The 23,391-nt window shown below is 47.4% G+C and overlaps 1 protein-coding gene across 2 annotated transcripts; it reads left to right on the forward strand.

Moving 5' to 3' along the window:
• The first annotated feature begins 273 nt into the window (after positions 1–273).
• Positions 274–5,965, forward strand: LOC142243112 (uncharacterized). 2 transcript variants are annotated; one of them, XR_012724303.1, is made up of 3 exons: positions 274–471; positions 667–5,707; positions 5,903–5,965. XR_012724303.1 is itself a non-coding variant. In XM_075314703.1 (2 exons), the coding sequence occupies exon 2, from the start codon at positions 872–874 to the stop codon at positions 5,330–5,332; it is 4,461 nt and encodes a 1,486-aa protein (XP_075170818.1). In that variant the 5' UTR covers positions 274–471; positions 667–871; the 3' UTR covers positions 5,333–5,798. The 2 variants fall into 2 exon arrangements, 1 of the variants encoding a protein (XP_075170818.1); XM_075314703.1 differs by lacking the exon at positions 5,903–5,965 and having other exon boundaries at positions 667–5,798.
• Positions 5,966–23,391: the final 17,426 nt, after the last annotated feature.

A 23,391-nucleotide genomic window follows, 5' to 3' on the forward strand; every position in this document is an offset into this window, starting at 1 on the left:
ATTAAACTCATTATTACTCCGATTGCCACCGCACCAGGGCAATTCGGGATGAGCTGGGTGGTGTCCCGAGACTGTCGCATCTAATGGATGCGGCGATTCCGGGCGGCTGCCTGCTGATATTGTTAGGGTGGTGGGTGTCATGCCTTCATAGAAATGCATATAATTATTTTATTATGCCAAGTAATAAGATTACATTTAGTAATTGACATTGATACTGTCCACTTGTCCAGTGATATCCAACAGCGCCATCTGTTGACAATGTTGTCTTACTGCAGTTAGTTTAATGTTTCACTGGTTACTGTGCAATGAAAATTGTCCTACCAAGGCTTATGTAGTTACCCATCAGACCTTGCATAGGCTCTGCCCCTTCTTCTTCAGCAGCCATTTCAGTTACATGAACACACACATTCTGCATGCTGAATATCTCTCCAGATCTCTGCTCCTTATGTTTGCCTCTACATAGCACAGTCGGTGAGTTATGATCCCCTGGTTAGGGCTCATCAAAATTATAATGTAGTTGGTCTGTTCTGCAAGTATTATCCTGTCATTAGCTAATATGTATTCGCCATGTAGTGCATTTACCCTGCATGTCCTGTATCAAATGGAATGCTATGTAACTCAGATATGTTGTATGTTGTACTTAGTATTTTCATTTATTTCTTGTAGTTTTACACTGATCTCATTAATAAAAGTTGTAAAGGACCCCCAGCATCCGAGTCAATGCATTGATGGGAAAGAGTTAAGCTGTCTGTCAACTCGTCTTCCAACGCACAGATTGAGGGTGCCAGAACAGTAAAACGACTGCTATTAACGGGGTTGAAGCATAGACGCCGACTTCTATCAGAGAGCAGTCAAGCCGCATACAGACACCATGTCAGATAGAGGATCTGAAGTTTATGTAACACGCTCCCATGTAAGCTCGTCAGCTTCAAGGAAGTCTGTGAGCAGCGCTGCAATTGCAACCGCCAGGGCGAAGGCGGAAGCCGCCAAAGTGAGAGCTGCCTTTGCTGAACAAGAGTTGAAATTAAAGACAGAAAAAGCACGTCTAGAAGCCGACCTTGCAAAACTTGCTGTAGACACAGAAGCAGCAGCAGCAGAAGCTGAAGTACAGGCTTTAGAAGAAGCAGCACGCAGCGACAGTAAAAGTTTCAGGTTAAGGCTCGGACCCGAACTCAGTCATCGGGATATCTCACAACGCACTTCAGACTACGTACTAAAGCATACCGCATCAGACGACCGTCTACATTCAGCTCCAAGAGAGAGACTTAATCCTGCCATTCAGCCATCAACCTTCATTCAACAAACATCCCATGTTAAGCATGAAGGTAATTCCGTCCACCTAACACCATCAGTGTCACCTGCACCCAAGTTTGTAGATTCCTATTACACAGCGAACCGTCCCAAAATGGAGGACCCCGATGGTGACTATCATGGCGACAACGTATTTGATGGCAACAATAACTCACTGGGACCTCATCATAGCAACATGTATCAGGACCACCCTCTCAGAAATCAAGAGCTACCAGATTTCCTCAAGTTCTTCGCACGCCGTGAGTTACTCACCAAAGGTCTTTTAAAGTTTAACGACCGTCCTGAAAGTTACAGAGCGTGGAGAGCTTCCTTCAGAAACGCCACGGCCGGCCTGGACATCTCTGCCAATGAAGAGATCGATCTCTTGGTCAAGTGGCTAGGAAACGAATCAGCAGAACATGCAAAACGCATCAGGGATATCAGCATCAACCACCCGAGCAAAGGTTTGTGCCTGTTATGGGAGAGACTTGATGAGTGCTATGGCTCTTCAGAGAGGATAGAAGAATCCCTCTTCAAAAGGTTGGAGGACTTTCCCAAGATCTCTAATAAGAGCTTTCACATGCTAAGAGAATTGAGCGACCTCTTGGTAGAACTCCAAGTCGCCAAGTTTGAAGGAGACCTGCCAGGCCTCGCGTCCCTAGATGCAGCCAGAGGTATTAAACCCATAGTGAATAAGTTGCCTTACAGTCTGCAAGAGAAATGGTTGAACCGGGGTTCAGATTACAAACAACGTCACAACGTGCCGTTTCCTCCATTCCATGTCTTCGTAGATTTTGTGCACCAGCAAGCCAAGATCAGGAATGATCCCAGCTTTGACCTTTCCACCGCAGATCCCATCAACCCACGAACAGGTAAGCCTGCTCCAGTACGCAACCCTCGAGGCTCACCTATCACTGTACACAAAACTAATGTGTCTGCTACAGATTCATCACGCAAGACCCACAGTACAACAGAACCTGAAGGGTCACTAACAATTGACCCAGACAAAGAGTGCCCCCTACACAAAAGGCCTCACCCACTGCAACAGTGCAGGAGTTTTAGAGGAAAATCTCTTAAAGACCGTAGAATCTTCCTCAGAGAAAACAACATATGTTACAGATGTTGTGCATCCACATCTCACTTAGCTAGAGACTGCAATGCCAGTATCACTTGTTCGGAGTGTAACAGTCAAGAGCACAGCACAGCTCTACACCCAGAACCAGCCCCACAGAATTCCACGCACATCGACCGACTTACAGAGCACGGCGGGGAGGAGACAGAGAGTACACCTCCTGAAGTGTCACCCCAGTGCACTCAAGTTTGTGGAGAAGGTCTCACTAACAAATCCTGCTCAAAGATCTGTCTGGTTACAGTTTACCCTATGGGCTACAGAGAAAAAGCGGTTAAACTCTATGCTATACTCGACGACCAGAGTAATAGATCACTCGCCAGCTCAGCTTTCTTTGACATCTTTGGAATCAAGGGACTTAGCTGCTCCTACTCACTGAAAACATGTACAGGAGTGAGTGAAGAATCTGGCAGGAGGGCAACAGGTTATCAAATCGAATCCCTAGATGGGAAGACATCCTTACCCCTTCCTACATTAATCGAGTGCAATGCCATCCCGAACAATAGAGAAGAGATACCCACTCCAGAAGCGGCACTACACCATCCCCATTTGAGAAACATAGCGCATCTCATTCCTGCACTTAATTCCCAAGCCAAGTTGGTCCTTTTGCTGGGGAGAGACATCATCAGAGTTCACAAGGTGAGGAAACAGATAAACGGTCCTCATAACTCGCCCTACGCTCAGAAGCTAGATCTAGGATGGGTAGTTATAGGGGACGTCTGCCTCGGGAATGCTCACAAGCCGAACAACGTCCAATCTCTCTACACGAACACATTGGAGAGTGGCCGTCCATCCTTTTTCCTACCCTGCCCCAACAAATTCCTAGTGAAGGAGAATCTCACCAATTCAGCACACTTAAATGGTGGGAAAGACAGATACGCCATGGATGAATTGTGCGACAGAGACAAAGATCATCTAGGGTGCGCTGTCTTTCAAAAGACCAAACAAGATTATAAACTAGCCCATTCCATTGAAGATGAGACCTTCCTGGAGATAATGGATCAAGGATTTCACAAGGATGAAAACGACAGCTGGGTGGCTCCACTACCATTCAAGCCACAAGCCATTCTTCCTAACAACAAAGAGATGGCACTAAAGCGCCTTACCTACTTAAAGCCAAGTTTCTCAAAGAAGCCAGAAATGGAGGTACATTTCTTTGCTTTCATGGACAAAATATTCAAAATACCAACCGACCAAAATCCTGCAGACCATGCGACCAGAGCGGTATCGGCACCACGCCTCAAAGACACTAACTGGCTAGTCAGACCTGCATTTCTGTATCAACCAGTACCCACTGCTCACGAGACACATACACATGAACTCTTCGAACCAGAATCAGATGTAGAGCTACGGCCTCAAGTTTCCACACTTAGCACAACGATAACCAACAGGCACCTTGATTCTCGCCGCTTCCTCAGATTCTCTACCTGTAGATCGGCCTACAGAGCCTTGACTTGCCTGATCCATGTCATTAGATCCTTTAAAAACAGACAGTTGAGACCAGCTCCATGCAAAGGCTGGCATCGTTGTCATAAAGCTTACACAGTAGAAGAGCTCACGCAAGCCAAACACGCAATCATCTGTTGTGTACAGCATGAAGCTTATACCCAGACTCTAGAGTCCCTCCGGAACCACAGAAGTGTCCCAAAAGATAGTCCCCTTAAAAAACTGGACCCGTTTGTGGATACTCAAGGACTGCTGAGAGTCGGGGGACGAATTTCAAATGCAAAGCTTGAAAATGACGAGTGTACTCCAATCATTGTTCCTCATGGCCATGTTGCTTTCCTGCTGGTTGAGCATTATCACGCACAGGTTAGACATCAAGGGCGCTTGATAACTGAAGGAGCCCTACGGGAAGCGGGTTTCTGGATAACAGGAGCTAAGCGACTTGTGAGTAGAGTCATCTTCAAATGTATCATCTGCAGGAAACTCCGTGGTTCTTGTCAATCCCAAAAAATGGCAGACCTACCAGCAGACCGTTTGAGTACCGAACCTCCTTTTACTAACGTGGGCCTCGATGTGTTTGGTCCCTGGTCAGTTGTCACACGTCAGACTAGGGGAGGACATGCAAACAGCAAGCGCTGGGCCGTCTTGTTCACATGTTTGAGTATTAGAGCCGTACACATAGAAGTCATTGAGACAATGGACACATCCAGCTTCATAAATGCCTTCAGACGATTCATTTCTCTCAGAGGACATGTAAAGCATATACGCTCTGACAGAGGATCTAACTTTGTAGGAGCATGTGGTGAACTAAAGATTCCCTCAAATCTGGACATTAACCAAGTAGAAAGACGTCTTTCAGAACTAGGTTGTACGTGGACCTTTAACCCACCGCACTCATCTCATATGGGAGGTGTGTGGGAGCGCATGATCGGCATCGCTCGCAGAATCCTCGATTCCATCTTTCTGCAACTTGGTCCTTCGAAGCTCACTCATGAGACTCTAACAACCTTCATGGCCGAGGTAGTAGCTATAATGAACGCCAGACCACTGGTTCCCATATCCAATGACCCTGATGACCTATCTCTGCTCACCCCTTCAACTCTCCTCACCCAGAAGTTTAATGTGAGTATGCCGACTTCTGGAGAGTTTACTACAAAAGACTTGTACAAATCTCAATGGAAAAGAGTTCAAATGTTAGCAGACCTTTTCTGGACTAAGTGGAGAAAACAATATCTCTCTACATTACAGACAAGAGACAAATGGCAAGATAGTAGACCCAACATGAAACCTGGGAATGTCGTCCTAGTGAAGAACACTCAGTCTAAAAGGAACGAGTGGCCTCTAGGATTGGTAACCAAGGTCTTCCCAAGTCAAGACGGACAGGTCAGGAAAGTGGAAATCAAGATTCCCAAGCAAAGTGGAAAGCTGTTTCTTAGACCTGTATCTGAACTTATTCTATTGCTCTAGTTTAAGTTTGTGGCATTCCCCCGGATGCCAGACGGGGAGTGTCATGCCTTCATAGAAATGCATATAATTATTTTATTATGCCAAGTAATAAGATTACATTTAGTAATTGACATTGATACTGTCCACTTGTCCAGTGATATCCAACAGCGCCATCTGTTGACAATGTTGTCTTACTGCAGTTAGTTTAATGTTTCACTGGTTACTGTGCAATGAAAATTGTCCTACCAAGGCTTATGTAGTTACCCATCAGACCTTGCATAGGCTCTGCCCCTTCTTCTTCAGCAGCCATTTCAGTTACATGAACACACACATTCTGCATGCTGAATATCTCTCCAGATCTCTGCTCCTTATGTTTGCCTCTACATAGCACAGTCGGTGAGTTATGATCCCCTGGTTAGGGCTCATCAAAATTATAATGTAGTTGGTCTGTTCTGCAAGTATTATCCTGTCATTAGCTAATATGTATTCGCCATGTAGTGCATTTACCCTGCATGTCCTGTATCAAATGGAATGCTATGTAACTCAGATATGTTGTATGTTGTACTTAGTATTTTCATTTATTTCTTGTAGTTTTACACTGATCTCATTAATAAAAGTTGTAAAGGACCCCCAGCATCCGAGTCAATGCATTGATGGGAAAGAGTTAAGCTGTCTGTCAACTCGTCTTCCAACGCACAGATTGAGGGTGCCAGAACAGTGGGCTCCTGATAACGTGGTGCTCTCCATCCTGACAATACCAGCCTCCAGCCGTGTGGCTTTATCCTGGCTGGTATCAAATATGAGGGAACCGCATTTTTTTTTTTTTATTATTATTTATTTATTTCTTTTACTGCACGATATAGACCCGCCCGCTGGCGGCTGTGATAGGTTGCAGTGAGACAGCTGTCACTCAGCTTGGGGACGTGTCCGACTGCAACCAATCATGGGCGCCGGTTGACGGGAAAAGAACGGAATAAATTAATTGATTGACTAATTAAGCGGCAGCCATTTTCTAAAGAGGAAAAGACACCGCAGATCTGTGACAGACGTGCAGCGAGGCACCCGTGATTGGTGAGTAGGAAAGAGAGAGGGATTGTGCTGGGGATGCAGGACGCATGCAGATAGCAAGCTTGAGCTCGAACACTCCCCAAAATCACTTGAACATGAAATTGGCGAACCTCGAACATTGCTCAACTGTGAGGTTGAGGTTGTTCGACCTCCAGGGCCATTTTTTACTATCAGGAGTTTGGTATTTTTCTATAGGGACTTTGCACTGACCACAATCAGTTTTCTTTCCTTTTCTTTGTATCAAGGTAGTTGGGCCTCGCCTTTGCTAAATCTATTTTTCCTATCTGTGTATTGTATTTTCCTACTTCACCGTAATCTTTATATGTGGGGGGCTAGCTACGTCTTTGGGGACTTCTCTTAAGCAAGGTAGATTTCCTCATTAGTGATGAGCGAGTACGCTTGTCACTACTCGGTACTCGCACGAGTATCACTGTACTCGGGCTACTCGGCGGGTACCGAGTAATCTCGCGATACTCGTGCTGTACTCGTGGTCTTCATCCCTGCATGTTGGCGCTCTTTTGAGAGCCAGCCCTCATGCAGGGATTGGCTGGCAGACCACTGCAATGCCACAGCCCTGTTAGTTGTGGAATTGCAGTGATTGGCCGGCCCGCACAGCGTGACCGAGCCTTTATACCGGCGGGCGCGCTGTGCTCTGCACACAGCCATCCAGACAGTCAGTGCAGGGAGAGTGTTGCTGCTTCAGGGAAAGGTTTGCGGCCCTTTATAGTTATTTCCGTAGCAGGGTTGCAAACAGTGTGACCAAAAGTCCTTCTCAGGACTATTGTAGTTGTATACAGGCAGGCAGGGTATAGCCAGGTCAGAGTACAGGAGCAGAGTCCTTCTCAGGACTATTGTTGCTGTATACAGGCAGCGCAGGCAGGGTATAGCCAGGTCGGAATACAGGCTAGTGACCAGAAGAGTCCTTCTCAGGACTATTGTTGCTGTATACAGGCAGGCAGGCAGGCAGGGTATATAGCCATTCCTAGTGGTGACCGTATACCAGCCTTCATCATATCTGGGGCTGGTGTACACAGTCTAAAACAGTCCTGATAGTGTCAGACTTCTCAGTAATTGTCGCTCCTAAAAACCTGTTAGGTTCTTATTGCGTCCGTGCTTGCATTTAAAAACCGCACGTGTGTGGCAGTCGGTGGCCGCGTACAGGTGCACTTGTGTGCTTTTTGCACAAACTAAGATATAACGCACAAGTCTAGTGAATAATACACGTCAGCAGTGTCTGATAGTGTCAAACTTCTCAGTAATTGTCGCTCCTAAAAACCTGTTAGGTTCTTAGTAGAGATGAGCGAACCGGTCGCGGTTCGGCTCGAGGTCGGTTCGCCAAATGGAGCTCCCGTTCGAGTTCGGTTCGTCGAACGTTCGACGAACCGAACTCGAACTGCATAGGAAGCAATGGCAGGCATTCCCAAACACATAAAAACACCTAGAAAACACCCTCAAAGGTGTCCAAAAGGTGTCCAAAAGGTGACAAACAACTCACAAAACAACACAAACACATGGGAAAGTGACAAGGACATATACTCATGCGAAAACAAAAGAGCTGGACAAGGAAAAAGAGGAGGACACACAGATATATGAGTATATGCAAGGAAACATCGATGCCATTACTGTGCAACTTGAGCCCTGCTCATTTTAGGCTTCCAATCTGGATAAATTGCCTGAGATTGCCACGTACGCCTTGGGGATCTTGTCGTGTCCTGCAGCCAGCGTTCTCTCGGAACCTGTCTTCAGTGCTGCTGGGGGTCTGCTGGCAGATAAGCACACGTGTCTGTCCACTGACAATGTGGACATGGCTCTCAGAGGACTTTTCTTCCCCTGGGTCAGCCAATGGACGGGAAAGGCACGCGTATTTTTGAGAGTGCTTCATGCAAAGCATCTTTTCTTTTTCAAAAGGGGGGGTCAACTGATGCCAGTCAAGTGGGGTGTGTGTGGCCCAATTAGTGGCAACGAGGGAGACTGTGGTTGGAGTCCCCTCGCTGTGCATCTAAAAGAACCAAGATGAACAAGTCATGGCTCTCAGAGGACTTTTCTTCCCCTGGGTTATCCAGGGGATGGGAAAGGCACGCGTATTTTTGAGAGTGCTTCATGCAAAGCATCTTTTTCTTTTTCAAAAGGGGGTCAACTGATGCCAGTCAAGTGGGGTGTGTGTGGCCCAATTGGTGGCAACGAGGGAGACTGTGGTTGGAGTCCCCTCGCTGTGTTTCTAAAAGAACCAAGATGAACAAGTCATGGCTCTCAGAGGACTTTTCTTCCCCTGGGTCATCCAGGGGATGGGAAAGGCACGCGTATTTTTGAGAGTGCTTCATGCAAAGCATCTTTTTCATTTTGAAAAGGGGGGTCAAGTGATGCCAGTCAAGTGGGGTCTGTGTGGCCCAATTAGTGGCAACGAGGGAGACTGTGGTTGGAGTCCCCTCGCTGTGTTTCTAAAAGAACCAAGATGAACAAGTCATGGCTCTCAGAGGACTTTTCTTCCCCTGGGTCATCCAGGGGACGGGAAAGGCACGCGTATTTTTGAGAGTGCTTCATGCAAAGCATCTTTTTCATTTTGAAAAGGGGGATCAAGTGATGCCAGTCAAGTGGGGTGTGTGTGGCCCAATTAGTGGCAACGAGGGAGACTGTGGTTGGAGTCCCCTCGCTGTGTTTATAAAAGAACCAAGATGAACAAGTCATGGCTCTCAGAGGACTTTTCTTCCCCTGGGTCATCCAGGGGATGGGAAAGGCACGCGTATTTTTGAGAGTGCTTCATGCAAAGCATCTTTTTCTTTTTCAAAAGGGGGGTCAACTGATGCCAGTCAAGTGGGGTGTGTGTGGCCCAATTAGTGTCAACGAGGGAGACTGTGGTTGGAGTCCCCTCGCTGTGTTTCTAAAAGAACCAAGATGAACAAGTCATGGCTCTCAGAGGACTTTTCTTCCCCTGGGTCATCCAGGGGATGGGAAAGGCACGCGTATTTTTGAGAGTGCTTCATGCAAAGCATCTTTTTCATTTTGAAAAGGGGGATCAAGTGATGCCAGTCAAGTGGGGTGTGTGTGGCCCAATTAGTGGCAACGAGGGAGACTGTGGTTGGAGTCCCCTCGCTGTGTTTCTAAAAGAACCAAGATGAACAAGTGATGGCTCTCAGAGGACTTTTCTTCCCCTGGGTCAGCTAGGGGAGGCGAAAGGCACGCGTATTTTTGAGAGTGCTTCATGCAAAGCATCTTTTTCATTTTGAATAGGGGGGTCAAGTGATGCCAGTCAAGTGGGGTGTGTGTGGCCCAATTAGTGGCAACGAGGGAGACTGTGGTTGGAGTCCCCTCGCTGTGTTTCTAAAAGAACCAAGATGAACAAGTCATGGCTCTCAGAGGACTTTTCTTCCCCTGGGTCAGCCAGGGGACGGGAAAGGCACGCGTATTTTTGAGTGCTTCATGCAAAGCATCTTTTTCATTTTGAAAAGGGGGATCAAGTGATGCCAGTCAAGTGGGGTGTGTGTGTGGCCCAATTAGTGGAAACGAGGGAGACTGTGGTTGGAGTCCCCTCGCTGTGTTTTACATGATTTTCGAAGGGCATGACATGCCTAAGAGGTTGAGTTTCATCATCTGCAACTTGTTGGCAACAGGCTGCCTTTACACCCTTTTGAGACCGAGGATTTTCGAGACCTTATGCCCATTGCAGTGCCCCAAGAGCCGATGGCCAGTCGTCACTCCTTCTCCAAGAAAGGCGTGCCTGTGCTACCACAGTAGGTCGCACACAACCTCACCTTGAGAAACCATTCCTTGAGAAACTCTGTGTGTGACAGGGTGCATTTCACCACAGATACTTGGACCAGTAAGCATGGACAGGGGAGTTACATGTTGCTGACTGGGCACTGAATAACTATGGTGAGAGATGGAGAAGGGTTTGCTGTACAAGTCTTGCCGTCCCCACGACTTGTGTGTCAATCCTTCCTCTGTATGTACAAGTTCCTCCACTGCTTCTGCCTCCTCAACCTTATGTGGGTCCTCCACCTCAGCCCAAACCCTGTTTGGTCAGTCCACCCTTCCTTGTAACTGCGCCCAAGGAATCCCACACACCTCCTTACTATGCTGGCAGCAGAGCTCAAGGCCATCAGGCGGTCAAATGTTTACTTTGAAATGTAGGGGAAATGTGAGACACCGCTGAGGAATTGTGGACAGTTAGCTCTGGAGAGTGAGACCGAGTTTCATCAATGGTTGTCTCCACTCAACCAGCAGCCAGGGAAGGTCGGGTGCGACAATGATGCAAACCAGTCTGCGACCCTTCTTCAGGGCAATGTGGCACACGTGCCTTGTATGGCTCACGTGTTGAACCTGGTTGTCCAGCAATTTTTAAAACACTATCCCGGCCTACATGGCCTTCTGTAGAGGGCACGGTGTAACGCCTGCCTGGATCGACACACTCAGATGGGCTGTAAAGGATAGGCTAGAAGCAAGCCACTCACCAAGCTGGACACCCAGAACCCTGAAACCCTTTAATCCCTATACAGTGATTTGCAATTACACAGGGCCCAAGTTGATCAATAACTGTGGAAGGCTGCAGTTCCAGAAAATAGTAGTCATGCAGGGTCAAAAACATTAATTGAGGAAGAGGAACAGAATGGGATGGCCAGGACTTAATCAGAAAACAAGCAGAGGTGAAATGCGGATCGGCCAATGAGGTACATAAACAGCAAGCAGGAAAAGTAGTCAGGTAACAAGCACACAAACTCATAAAACTGAACTGGGGGTAACAGTAACAAAAGGTTCATAGCTTTGTCTGGCTGTGGTCTGCAGACAGGAGGGGCCTAAAAAAGGGTGTGGTGTCTTCCCATTGGTTGTAGCTGAATGGTGGTACTTCATCTATGAGATACCCACCACCTACATTCAGCCTGTGGTTCTGTATCTGTCAAGGTAACGCAACCCAGTGGGTGACCATAACCTGCGTCCACCTGCGCCGCAGGCATCGACTCCTTTCCCATCATCAGCACTATGCACGAAAGTAACACGTTGTCACCTGGCGACCGGAGTACAAATTGATTGAGTGGACTACGTTGGTGACTTAACAGCCGTGTGCGGCAATGATGCAAACCTGTCTGCGGCCCTTCGTCAGGGCAATGTGACACACGTGCCTTGTATGGCTCACGTGTTGAATCTGATTCTCCAGCAATTTTTAAAATACCATCCCGGCCTACATGGCCTTGTGCAGTGGGCACGCTGCTATGTGCTCACTTTCATCCTTCGCACCCAGCAGCTCAACAACTTTCATCGCTCCTGAAGTCTTAGGGTCTGGCGGTTAAACGCCGGAAATGCGATGTTCTGACACGCAGGAATTGGAATCTGCACATGTTGCAGCGTCTGTGGCAGCACCGCAGAGCCCTGCTGAAATACGGTATGATGTATACCCTGGGCTAACTTGATCCAGAGGCGGTGCAGATCACGCTGCTGGAGTGGTGTCAGATCAAGGACCTATGCACCCTTCTACACAGTTTACAAATGTCGACGAAGATGTTTAGCACTAGCGATGCCATTCTCAGCGTGACAATTCTGGTCATCTACAAGATGGAGCACACTGTAAGCATTATTCGGAGTCAGGTGTTGGTCCAAGAGGAAGGGGAGGAAGTACAGGAGGAGTCATATGCAGAAGGGATAATAAGATGTACAAGGTCCATACGTTGAGCGGCACCTAGGCGGCAGTCATGGTGGGGGATAGGGATTAACAAGGGCGCATAGTATCAGCAAAAATTGTTGAGGAAGGTGCAGGAGCCCATGAAGAAATGGAGGACGAACTTGCGATGGGCATGGAAGACTCAGCAGATGAGTGAGAGCTTGCTCTTGCTCACATTTCGGTTGTGCGAGGTTGGGGGGAGAGGGCAGAGGAAGGAGGCACGATTCTCACCTCTCTACCACCAACAAACCAAGGACTTGGTCCTCCTGGATGCACAAGACACATGAGCGCCTTCTTGCTGCACTACCTACAACATGACCAACGGATTGTACGAATCCGAAGTAATGCTAACTACTGGGTTGCCACACTGTTAGATCCCCGGTACAAGACAAAATTTGGCGAAATAATTCCAGCCATAGAAAGGGACGCACGTATATAGGAGTATCTGCAGAAGGTGGTACGGATTCTTAGATCTGCTTTTCCAGTAAACACCAGTGCTGCACAGAGTGAATCTCAACGCTTTGTCATGGATAGGAGGAAATGGGCTTTTACTTGTCCACATCTGAGGGACCGAGGGCTGGCTGCTGTGCTGAGATGGCATTGAGTACGGTGTCCCTGCAGAGTTGCACTTTTGGTCATATACCAAATGAGTTGAAAAAGGACAAATGCTGGTGGAAAGGGGAAATAAGTTTTTGTCAGTGGGTTTGGTGGTTAAGCAAAAGTAACATTTGATGAAGAAACACCATCTGTTATGGTGGGACTGGCAGATTTGGATAAGGTGGTATATACTATGTTACCGGTATGTAACGAAAATTAATAAGAAAAGAAAGAGAAAGGTATATATCCCCATCAGCAGTCAATGTCCACCGTGCTCCCAGATGGAAAAGGAGAGGTTGGCAAATGGAAGGTTAGGTGGAGGATACAGATCTGTGTGGCTATGAAACTAATAGTTGCCTGAACCGAGTTAGACGCCACTCGGATCTTGAGACTAGGAGCCCTGTTAGCGTCACAGGGTCCACACGCCCACCCAGCCCAGGAACTCCCTGTTAACATCACAGGGGCCATTGAGTAAGCTGACCGTGTGCATTGGGGCCACACCTGTGGACAGCAGGCGCATCAGCAGCAGCAGGCCTGTTAATGCCACTGGGCTGCACAAGCAGGACTTGTAGGACAGGAGCTGGTCTTAACCGTTCTGCGTTACCAACTGTGGTGGCGGCCTGCATCGACGCCCTATCCCTGTCTACCTCTGGCCTAAAGCCACAATGGGTTCAACACATGGAGGTGTGCTCTTTCGGAGCATAATAGAAGACTGCGCACCTCCTTGTTGGCTCCAGCCCGTTTTATAACCTGGGTCCGCCCCAAACCAGGATGGACCACAATGCACCTTACCGGACCTAGTTTCTGATGCAGTAAGTGCCTGAGCATGGTCAGTTGCATGAAATAGAGTCTCTGAAAAAAGACTATCAGCTTTAGCATGGTGTCTCGGCACAAAACAGGACTTAGACCCGCCACGGAATGCAAGTACCTGTGCAAAGAGGCTTTTCACACTAAGTGTGGGAGCATGCGCTGTATCCCGAAATGAAGACTTAGCGTCAGGAATGGCACAGTCAGGCTGAGCATACTCACTAGGCGAAACACTGTAGTTAGGCTGCAGCTGGGGTAAATCGGCACACACATGCGCACTAGCTGCCTCTCCACACTTACACGTGGTGGAGAAATTGCTTTTCGGGTGTGGACTTGGAGATGCTCTCTATGAACAGAAGGAAAAGCTAAAGAAAGCCTCACTTTCTATCCCTCCGAATTATCAAATGCAGCAATGAATTCCCTGAGTTTGCTATAACATTAGCGTAGCAAAATGTGCATGAGGGTGTCCTGCACAGGTGCTAGAAATAGCTTGGCACCAGTGGGACAATAATGGAATACAACATCCAGTTCTATGATGCCACTAAATGGCAGGAGGGTGTCCTGCACAGGTGCTAGAAATAGCTTGGCACCAGTGGGACAATAATGGAATACAACATCCAGTTCTATGATGCCACTAAATGGCAGTATTTTTTGCTATCATTATAGCTTATTAAAAACAGAGCAGGAGGGTGTCCTGCACAGGTGCTAGAAATAGCTTGGCACCAGTGGGACAATAATGGAATACAACATCCAGTTCTATGATGCCAATAAATGGCAGTATTTTTTGCTATCATTATAGCTTATTAAAAACAGAGCAGGAGGGTGTCCTGCACAGGTGCTGCACATTGATTTGCACCAGTGGGGCACTAATGGAGTACAACAGCCACTTCTTGTATGCCACTAAGTTTACTCAATTTTTGGTATTATAATGTCTTAGTAAGTAACAATGAGTTTGAGTGTGCAATGCAGGCAGACATGCTGCAAATATCTGTGCACTACTGGGACTATACAGAAGTCCAACAGCCACGTTTAGGATGCCACTAAGTTTCCTCAGTGTTTGCTAGTATAATGGCTTAGTAACAATGAGTTTGAGTGTGCAATGCAGGCAGACGTGCTGCAAATATCTGTGCACTACTGGGACTATACAGAAGTCCAATAGCCACGTTTAGGATGCCACTAAGTTCACTCAGTGTTTGCTAGTATAATGGCTTAGTTATAATGAGTTTGAGTGTGCAATGCAGGCAGACGTGCTGCAAATATCTGTGCACTAGTGGGACTATACAGAAGTCCAATCGCCACGTTTAGGATGCCACTAGGTTCACTCAGTGTTTGCTAGTATAATGGCTTAGTAACAATGAGTTTGAGTGTGCAATGCAGGCAGACGTGCTGCAAATATCTGTGCACTATTGGGACTATACAGAAGTCCAATAGCCACGTTTAGGATGCCACTAGGTTCACTCAGTGTTTGCTAGTATAATGGCTTAGTAACAATGAGTTTGAGTGTGCAATGCAGGCAGACGTGCTGCAAATATCTGTGCACTAGTGGGACTATACAGAAGTCCAATAGCCACGTTTAGGATGCCACTAGGTTCACTCAGTGTTTGCTAGTATAATAGCTTAGTAACAATGAGTTTGAGTGTGCAATGCAGGCAGACGTGCTGCAAATATCTTTGCACTAGTGGGACTATACAGAAGTCCAATAGCCACGTTTAGGATGCCACTAGGTTCACTCAGTGTTTGCTAGTATAATGGCTTAGTAACAATGAGTTTGAGTGTGCAATGCATTCAGACGTGCTGAAAATATCTTTGCACTAGTGGGACTAAACAGAAGTCCAATAGCCACGTTTAGGATGCCACTAAGTTCACTCAGTGTTTGCTAGTATAATGGCTTAGTAACAAATGAGTGTGAGTGTGCAATGCAGGCAGACGTGCTGCAAATATCTGTGCACTACTGGGACTATACAGAAGTCCAATAGCCACGTTTAGGATGCCACTAAGTTCACTCAGTGTTTGCTAGTATAATGGCTTAGTAACAATGAGTTTGAGTGTGCAATGCAGGCAGATGTGCTGCAAATATCTTTGCACTAGTGGGACTATACAGAAGTCCAATAGCCACGTTTAGGATGCCACTAAGTTCACTCAGTGTTTGCTAGTATAATGGCTTAGTAACAATGAGTTGGAGTGTGCAAAGGGCAGGAGAGTACAGTGGCAGGGTTGTGGGTCTCTGGGTAGAGGAAAAGAAAGAAAATTGTATCTTCAGCTCACCTGCTGCCCGGACTGTTCAGCCTTGCGGGTGCCTGGGATCCTTCGGTCTATCCCAACCGGTAACAAGCAACGTGGAAAAGAAAAAAGAGGGCGATCCGGCACAAGTTCTCCTTTTTTTAAAACATCCAAGACTTTATTAAGACATTGTTAAAAACATCGTGAAGACCGAAAATCTACTTAGATGGTAAAAGTAAGGGTCATGATAACTTTACGCGTTTCGGACTGTTACTAAAAACAAAAAGAGTCCTTAATCATAAGGATTAAGGACTCTTTTTGTTTTTAGTAACAGTCCGAAACGCGTAAAGTTATCATGACCCTTACTTTTACCATCTAAGTGGATTTTCTGACCTCACGATGTTTTTAACAATGTCTTAATAAAGTCTTGGATGTTTTAATATAAGGAGAACTTGTGCCGGATCGCCCTCTTTTTTCTTTTCCACGTAGAGGAAAGGAAGCCTGCCTTTTTATCCCTCCTAATGGGGAAATGCAGCAAGGAAATCCCTGACCTTAGCTACACAGACGATGTCATCTTGTGTAGCTGTTAAACTCTGTTTTCAGGACCTGTCACCTATGGCTCTGATCCTGCCGGTATGAGCCCTTAAAAGGACTGATAGAAAGTGCTATCCCTATGCTGTCCAGCACTGTGTATGGAGCGTATACAGCTGTATCGGCGATAGGAGCTGCGCCAGTGATGTCTGACACCAAGGACGCAGAAGGCAGATAATGGCGTGCTGGAGGAAAATGTCCGTTTTTATAATGCAGGGACATGTGACATGGACATCCTATCACACATGCCGTTGCTTCTCTGGCTAAAAGTCCACTTAGCTGTGTGTGTGTCTGGGATTGGCTGACATGCTGGCCCTCCCCACTACACGCGCACGCTTAGGGAAGGAAGACAAGGAAAAAAAAAATGGCGATCGCCATTATCCATACAGCAGTGATCTGAACGCGCTGTTCCCGCACACTATACACTGAAATGTCATAATAGTGTGAGTCACAGAGTGACTTACACTATTACAGCGGAAAGCCAGCTAGGAATTAGCTAGTTTTTTTGCTGCTAGAACAGTTCTCGAACGTATCTAGAACTATCGAGCTTTTATCAAAAAGCTCGAGTTCTAGTTTGATCTAGAACAGCCCCCAAAATCACTCGAGCCGCGAACTGGAGAACCACGAACCACGAACCGCGCTCAACTCTAGTTCTTAGTGCGTCCGTACTTGCATTTAAAAACCGCACGTGTGTGGCAGTCGGCAGCGTACAGGTGCACTTTTGTGCGTTTTGCACAAACTAGGATATAACGCACAAGTCTAGTGAATAATACACGTCAGCAGTGTCTGATAGTGTCAGACTTCTCAGTAATTGTCGCTCCTAAAAACCTGTTAGGTTCTTAGTGCGTCCGTGCTTGCATTTAAAAACGCACGTGTGTGCCTGTCGGTGGCAGCGTCAGGCTTCACATTGTCCCTGGATAGAGACTTGCATGATGGCCTGTAAACTTGAAGTGCCCCTTGTAAGGAAGTGGGTCTATTGTAGTATAGCCCTTTGGCAGGGCAGCCAAAAATTGGGAGGCTCCACATTGTCCCTGGATAGAGATGTGCATGAGGGCCTCAAAACACTGTTCCCATTGCAAAGGAGCGGGTCTCTCGCTGTTGTAATGCCCATTCTGAAAGAATGGGCGAAAAAATTTACCACTGGGGGTATACCTGAAACAACGGCCTAACTATTGTAACGGTCATCATGGTGGCGCATGAGGAGAAGGAGGAGCAGTCCAGCGATTAGCCAAACTCCAGAAGTGTGTACCCATGGGTGAGTGGAGGTACATGGCAAATTCCCGTTACAAACTTTAAATTCCGCTCTCATTTGCTGGTGGTGTGGTGAAGTCTGGCCCAATCCAACCCTTGTTCATCTTGATCAGAGTCAGCCTGTCAGCATTTTCAGTTGACAGGCGGGTGCGTTTATCTGTAATGATTCCACCTGCGGCACTAAAAACACGCTCTGACAAAACGCTAGCGGCAGGGCAGGCCAGGACTTCCAAGGCGTAGAGAGCCAATTCATGCCACGTGTCCATCTTGGATACCCAATAATTGTAAGGCACAGAGGAATGTCAGAGTACAGTTGTTCGATCTGCAAGGTACTCCTTGAGCATCTGGGCAAACTTAGGATTTCTTGTGGCACTACCCCGCACCTCAGGGGCTGTAGTACATGAGGGGCTGAGAAAACTGTCCCACATCTTAAAGACTGTTCCCCTACCTCTGGCGAATTGGACTTGTGCCCCTCTCGGCTGTACGCCTTGGTTGTCCACTGATTCCTGACCTATGCCGCTAGCGTTTTGTGAGGGGAATGCTTTGCCTACTTCCGTGACTATGGCCTTCCGGAACTGCTGCATTTTGGCTGACCTCTCCGCCTCGGGAATAAGAGACATAAAGTTCTCCTTGTAGCGTGGGTCTAACAGTGTTACCAACCAGTAATGATTGTTGGCCAAGATGTTCTTAACGCGAGGGTCACGAGACAGGCAGCTTACCATAAAGTCAGCCATTTGCGCCAGACTCTTAACAGCCATCACTTCAGTATCCTGACCAACACAATGACTGAACATGCTGTCCTCCTCCTCCTCCTCCTCCTCATCATCTACCCTGTCCTCTGGCCAGCCACACTGAACCGAGGATATGACTGGTGTGCATGTCATATCCTCAATTTGGCAGGAGAGTTGCTCCATGTCTTCATCCTCATCCTCGTCATAGTCCTCCACTGCACGTCATGATGAGCCGAGGCTGGGCTGTGTGTTATCACCCACACCCACTACTGTTTCTTGCTCCAACTCATCGCGCTCCACCTGCAATGCATCATGTTTGTTTTTGAGCAGAGACCGCTTTAGAAGGCAGAGAAGTGGTATGGTGACGCTAATAATGCCGTCATCGCCGCTCACCATCTTAGTGGAGTCCTCAAAGTTTTGGAGGATGGTACATAGGTAGGACATCCATTTCCACTCCTCAGGTGTTATGTGTGGAGTTTGACCCATTTCCCAACGGCTTAGGTGATGCAGGTACTCAACAACTGCCCTCTTCTGCTCACATATCCTGACCAACATGTGCAGAGTTGAATTCCAACACGTGGGGACATCACACACCAGTCTGTGAGCCGGAAGATGCAAACGGCACTGAAAGCCGGCAAGGCCGGCTGAAACAGTAGGTGACTTTCAAAAATGTGCAGACAGGCGGCGAACTTTTACCAGCAGATCAGACAGCTCTGGGTATGACTTTAGAAACTGCTGAACCACGAGGTTGAGCACATGGGCCACGCATGGAACATGTGTCAGCTGGCCTCGCCTCAAAGCCGCCACCAGGTTCCGGCCATTGTCACACACGACCTTTCCTGGCTTTAGGTTCAGAGGTGTGAGCCAGTGATCTGCCTGCTGTTTCAGAGCTGTCCACACCCCTTTGCATTGTGAGGTTTGTCACCTATGCAGATTAACTTCAGCACAGCCTGTTGCTGCTTCGCCGAGGCAGTGCTGCAGTGCTTCCAGCTTGAGACTGGTGTGGAGGCTAAAGTGGATGAGGATGCGCAGGAGAAGGAGGAGGCTGAGGAGCATGACATTCCGGAGCTGTAGAGTGTGGTTGAAACCCTGACTGAGGTAGGGCCTGCAAACCTTGGTGTGGGAAGGACATGTTCCGTCCCTCGCTCAGACTGGGTCCCAGCTTCCACAATATTTACCCAGTGTGCCGTCAACGAGATGTAGTGGTCTTGCCCACAAGCACTTGTCCACGTGTCTGTGGTTAGGTGGACTTTGGCTGAAACAGCGTTGTTCAGGGCACGTGTGATGTTTTATGACACGTGGTTATGCAATGCGGGGACGGCACACCGGGAGAAATAGTGGCGGCTGGGGACCGAGTACCGTGGGACAGCTGCCGCCATCAGGTCGCGGAATGATTCTGTCTCCATCAGCCTAAAAGGCAAGCAGTCGTGAAATGTTAGCATTTAGAACTGTGGCATGTGGGGCGTTGGCAGTGTATTTGCGCCTGCGTTCAAAGGTTTGCTGAATGGATAACTGAACGCTGCGCTGGGACAAGGACGTGCTTGATGATGGCATTATTTCTGCGTGGGCAACTGCAGGTGCAGGGCCGGAGGAGGCTTGTTCGCGGGCAGCATGGACAGGGGATTGGCTCGCATGCACAACAAGCGAAGACGTAGCAGTGTCATCAGCAAGCACTGCTTCTCGACTCTGTTGTACATCCCACAAAGTCGGGTGCTTGGCTGACATGTGCCTGATCATGCTGGTGGTGGTCAGGCTGCTAGTTTTGGTACCCCTGCTGATGCTGGCATGGCAGGTGTTGCAAATGGCCTTTTTAGAATCATCTGGAGCCAACTTAAAAAACTGCCAGACTCGGGAAGACCTAACATTTGTACAGGCACCTTGTGTCGTGTTGTTGTTCCGGGGAACAGTTGCCTGACTTCTGCCTGGAGCCACCACCCTGCTTCTTACTGCCTGTTGGGATGCTACGCCTCCCTCCCCCTGTGCACTGCTGTCCTCGCTCTGCATATCCTCCTGCCAGGTTGGGTCAGTTACTGGATCATCCACCACGTCGTCTTCCTCTTCTGCACCCTGCTCCTCCTCTTGACTTCCTGACAATTGTGTCTCATCATCGTCCACCCCTTGTTGAGACACGTTGCCAACTTCTTGAGAACGTGGCTGCTCAAATATTTGGGCATCTGTACATACGATCTCATCATGACCCACTTCAACAGGAGCTGGCGAGAGGCCAGAATGTGCGAATGGAAACGTGAACAGCTCTTCCGTGAGTCCAAGTGTGCGATCAGTAATGTCCGTGGACGTGTACTCGGCCTGGTGGTAGGAAAGAGGATCAGGTTCTGAAATGTGCGGTGCAGTATCACGGCTACTTACACTTGACCGTGTGGAAGACAGAGTTTTTGTGGTGGTGCCAATCTGACTGGAAGCATTATCCGCTATCCAACTAACGACCTGTTGACACTGGTTTTGGTTCAAGAGAGGTGTACTGCTGCGGTCCCCAAGAATTTGGGACAGGACGTGCGAGCGAGTAGATGTGGCCCTTTGTTGTGGCGAAATTAGAGCTTGCCCACGACCTTGGCCTCTGCCTGCACCACCATTACGTCCACTTCCTTGTTCGTTGCCAATGCCCTTGCGCATTTTGCAATGCTGTGTTGACGTGTATTCACTAGACTTGTGCGTTATATCCAAGTTTGTGCAAAACGCACACAAGTGCACCTGAACGCTGCCACCGACAGGCACACACGTGCGGTTTTTAAATGCAAGCACGGACGCACTAAGAACCTAACAGGTCTCTATCCAGGGACAATGTGGAGCCTCCCAATTTTTTGCTGCACTGACTATAGGCTATACTACAATAGACCCACTTCCTTACAATGGGCACTTCAGGTTTACAGGCCATCATGCACGTCTCTATCCAGGGACAATGTGGAGCCTCCCAATTTTTGGCTGCCCTGCCTAAGGGCTATACTACAATAGACCCACTTCCTTCCAATGGGCACTTCTGGTTTACAGGCCATCATGCACGTCTCTATCCAGGGACAATGTGGAGCCTCCCAATTTTTGGCTGCCCTGCCAAAGGGCTATACTAAAATAGACTCACTTCCTTACAATGGGCACTTCAGGTTTACAGGCCATCATGCATATCTGTATGTAGGGGCATTGGTGAACCTCACAATTTTGGAGTGCCCTGGCAAAGGAAAATACTACAAAGACTCACTTCCTCAAAATGGGCACATTAGACTCAAGAGGCCTTCATGTACGTCTCTTCTCAGGGACATCGGAGTGCCACACAATGTTTTCACGCAAAATCTTTCATGTAATCTCAAAAAGTAACATACACCAACTCTATCCCACTATTGGGTATGTGCCCTTAACATTTCCGCCATGAAAATTCATTTTGGTGTCAATTTGGAAGTTTTCTGGCGAGTCTGTAAAAATGGCGTAAAACTCAAATAAAATAGTTCACAGCTGTGACTTTTGAGTGATAAATGCTTCAAGGGGTCTTCCCCATGCTGTTGCCATGTCATTTGAGCACTCTTCTGAGACTTTTGTGACATTTTTAGGGTTTCTACATGCTGCAGGGGGGTAATTTCATAAAAATACTCGGGTCTCCCATAGGATAACATTGGGCTCGGTGCTCGGGCCGAGTACACGAGTATCTTGGGATGCTCGGCCTGAGCCTCGAGCACCCGAGCTTTTTGGTACTCGCTCATCACTATTCCTCATTTCTCTCTGTGAGGCGTAGCTAGTTTCTTAGGCTGTGACGAGGCGTCTAGGCTTTTAGGAATGCTCCACGGCTACTTCTAGTGTGGTCTGATAGTTAGGGGATTGCAGCCCAGGTTCCAACTACTCCTCTTTTCTTGGTATTTTTTACCAATGGGAGTTTTTTGTAATCTTCCATGGTTACCAGATGATAACAGACGCCCATACTATACATCAGGCGGGCTGGCAAGCCGTACTCCATATATATATATTTATGAGCTATGGCTGCTCCCTTACCTTTCCCCTTCACTTCTCCAGGTCAACTGACACAGAGACTAAATGTCTCCTTTCCTTCCCTGTTAAGCCCAGACACATGTGGTCCTACTAGGTGACCTGTATGTCATATATTGAAAGATCGCAATTGGTGTTGCTCATATTTATCCTGCACTGTATGCTGAGCGTTTACACCAGGGGTTATGTGCAAATCTCTGAAAAATACGATTTATACAAAATTCCCAATGGAAATTCACTGTAATGAGGCAGAGAAAATCCCTTTAAACTCATGTCTGGCCTGTGATCTGGCGGTGTCCATCTTTTTAGGCGTGCACAGAAGTGTAGTCAACAACAGTTTTGCTCACTTTTTAAAAGGCGAGCACAACCGAGCACAGGCCAAAAAGAGTCCAAGTACCTCTGATGCCTCATTAGTGAATGGATCTTTCGGGAATTTCCCCTGAATCATGTATTTCAGAGATGTAGATGGAAATTCCATTGTAAGTGCTTAGCATAGAGGACACTGTAAATGGGAACTGATCCAAAATGTTCTGTATCTAAATCGCCACAAAATAGCATTCAACTCAACCCACAAAAACACAAGTCCCCACTCAGGTTAATGATCTGTTAACAGAAATTTGTGTGGCTTCCATGTTACTGGTAGCACAAAGACTCTGGAAAAGCACTATGGCTCCCCTGTCAAACAAACCCAATCTTTGTATTATTCTGGGACTTGCATGAGAAGAGGAAACCATCTGGCTGCTTCGGTAAGAGCCAGAATGCCCCTAAGGAATCCACACCACAATTGGAAAGGATTCTCTTTGGTACGTTGGTGGGTAATAAGTAGGAGATCAACTAACTGTGATTATATGCGTGGTCTTAACCATGGATACCTAAGGTCCTACAATGTTCATGAGGTAAGCGACATAGTGAATCAGAAGACTTAACCCCTTCAGCCCCCGGGCACTTTCCGTTTTTGCGTTTTTGTTTTTTGCTCCTTTTCTTCCAAGAGCCGTAACTTTTTTATTATTCCGTCAATCTTGCCATATGAGGGCTTGTTTTTTGCGGGACGAGTTGTACTTTTAAATGAAATCATAAGTTTTACCATATAGTGTACTGGAAAACGGCAAAAAAATTCCAAGTGCGGAAAAATTGCAAAAAAAGTGGGATCGTACAATAGTTTTTGGGATATTTTATTC

Source organism: Anomaloglossus baeobatrachus, chromosome 6 (genome assembly GCF_048569485.1).
Source record: "Anomaloglossus baeobatrachus isolate aAnoBae1 chromosome 6, aAnoBae1.hap1, whole genome shotgun sequence".
NCBI classification, from domain to species: Eukaryota; Metazoa; Chordata; class Amphibia; order Anura; family Aromobatidae; genus Anomaloglossus; species Anomaloglossus baeobatrachus.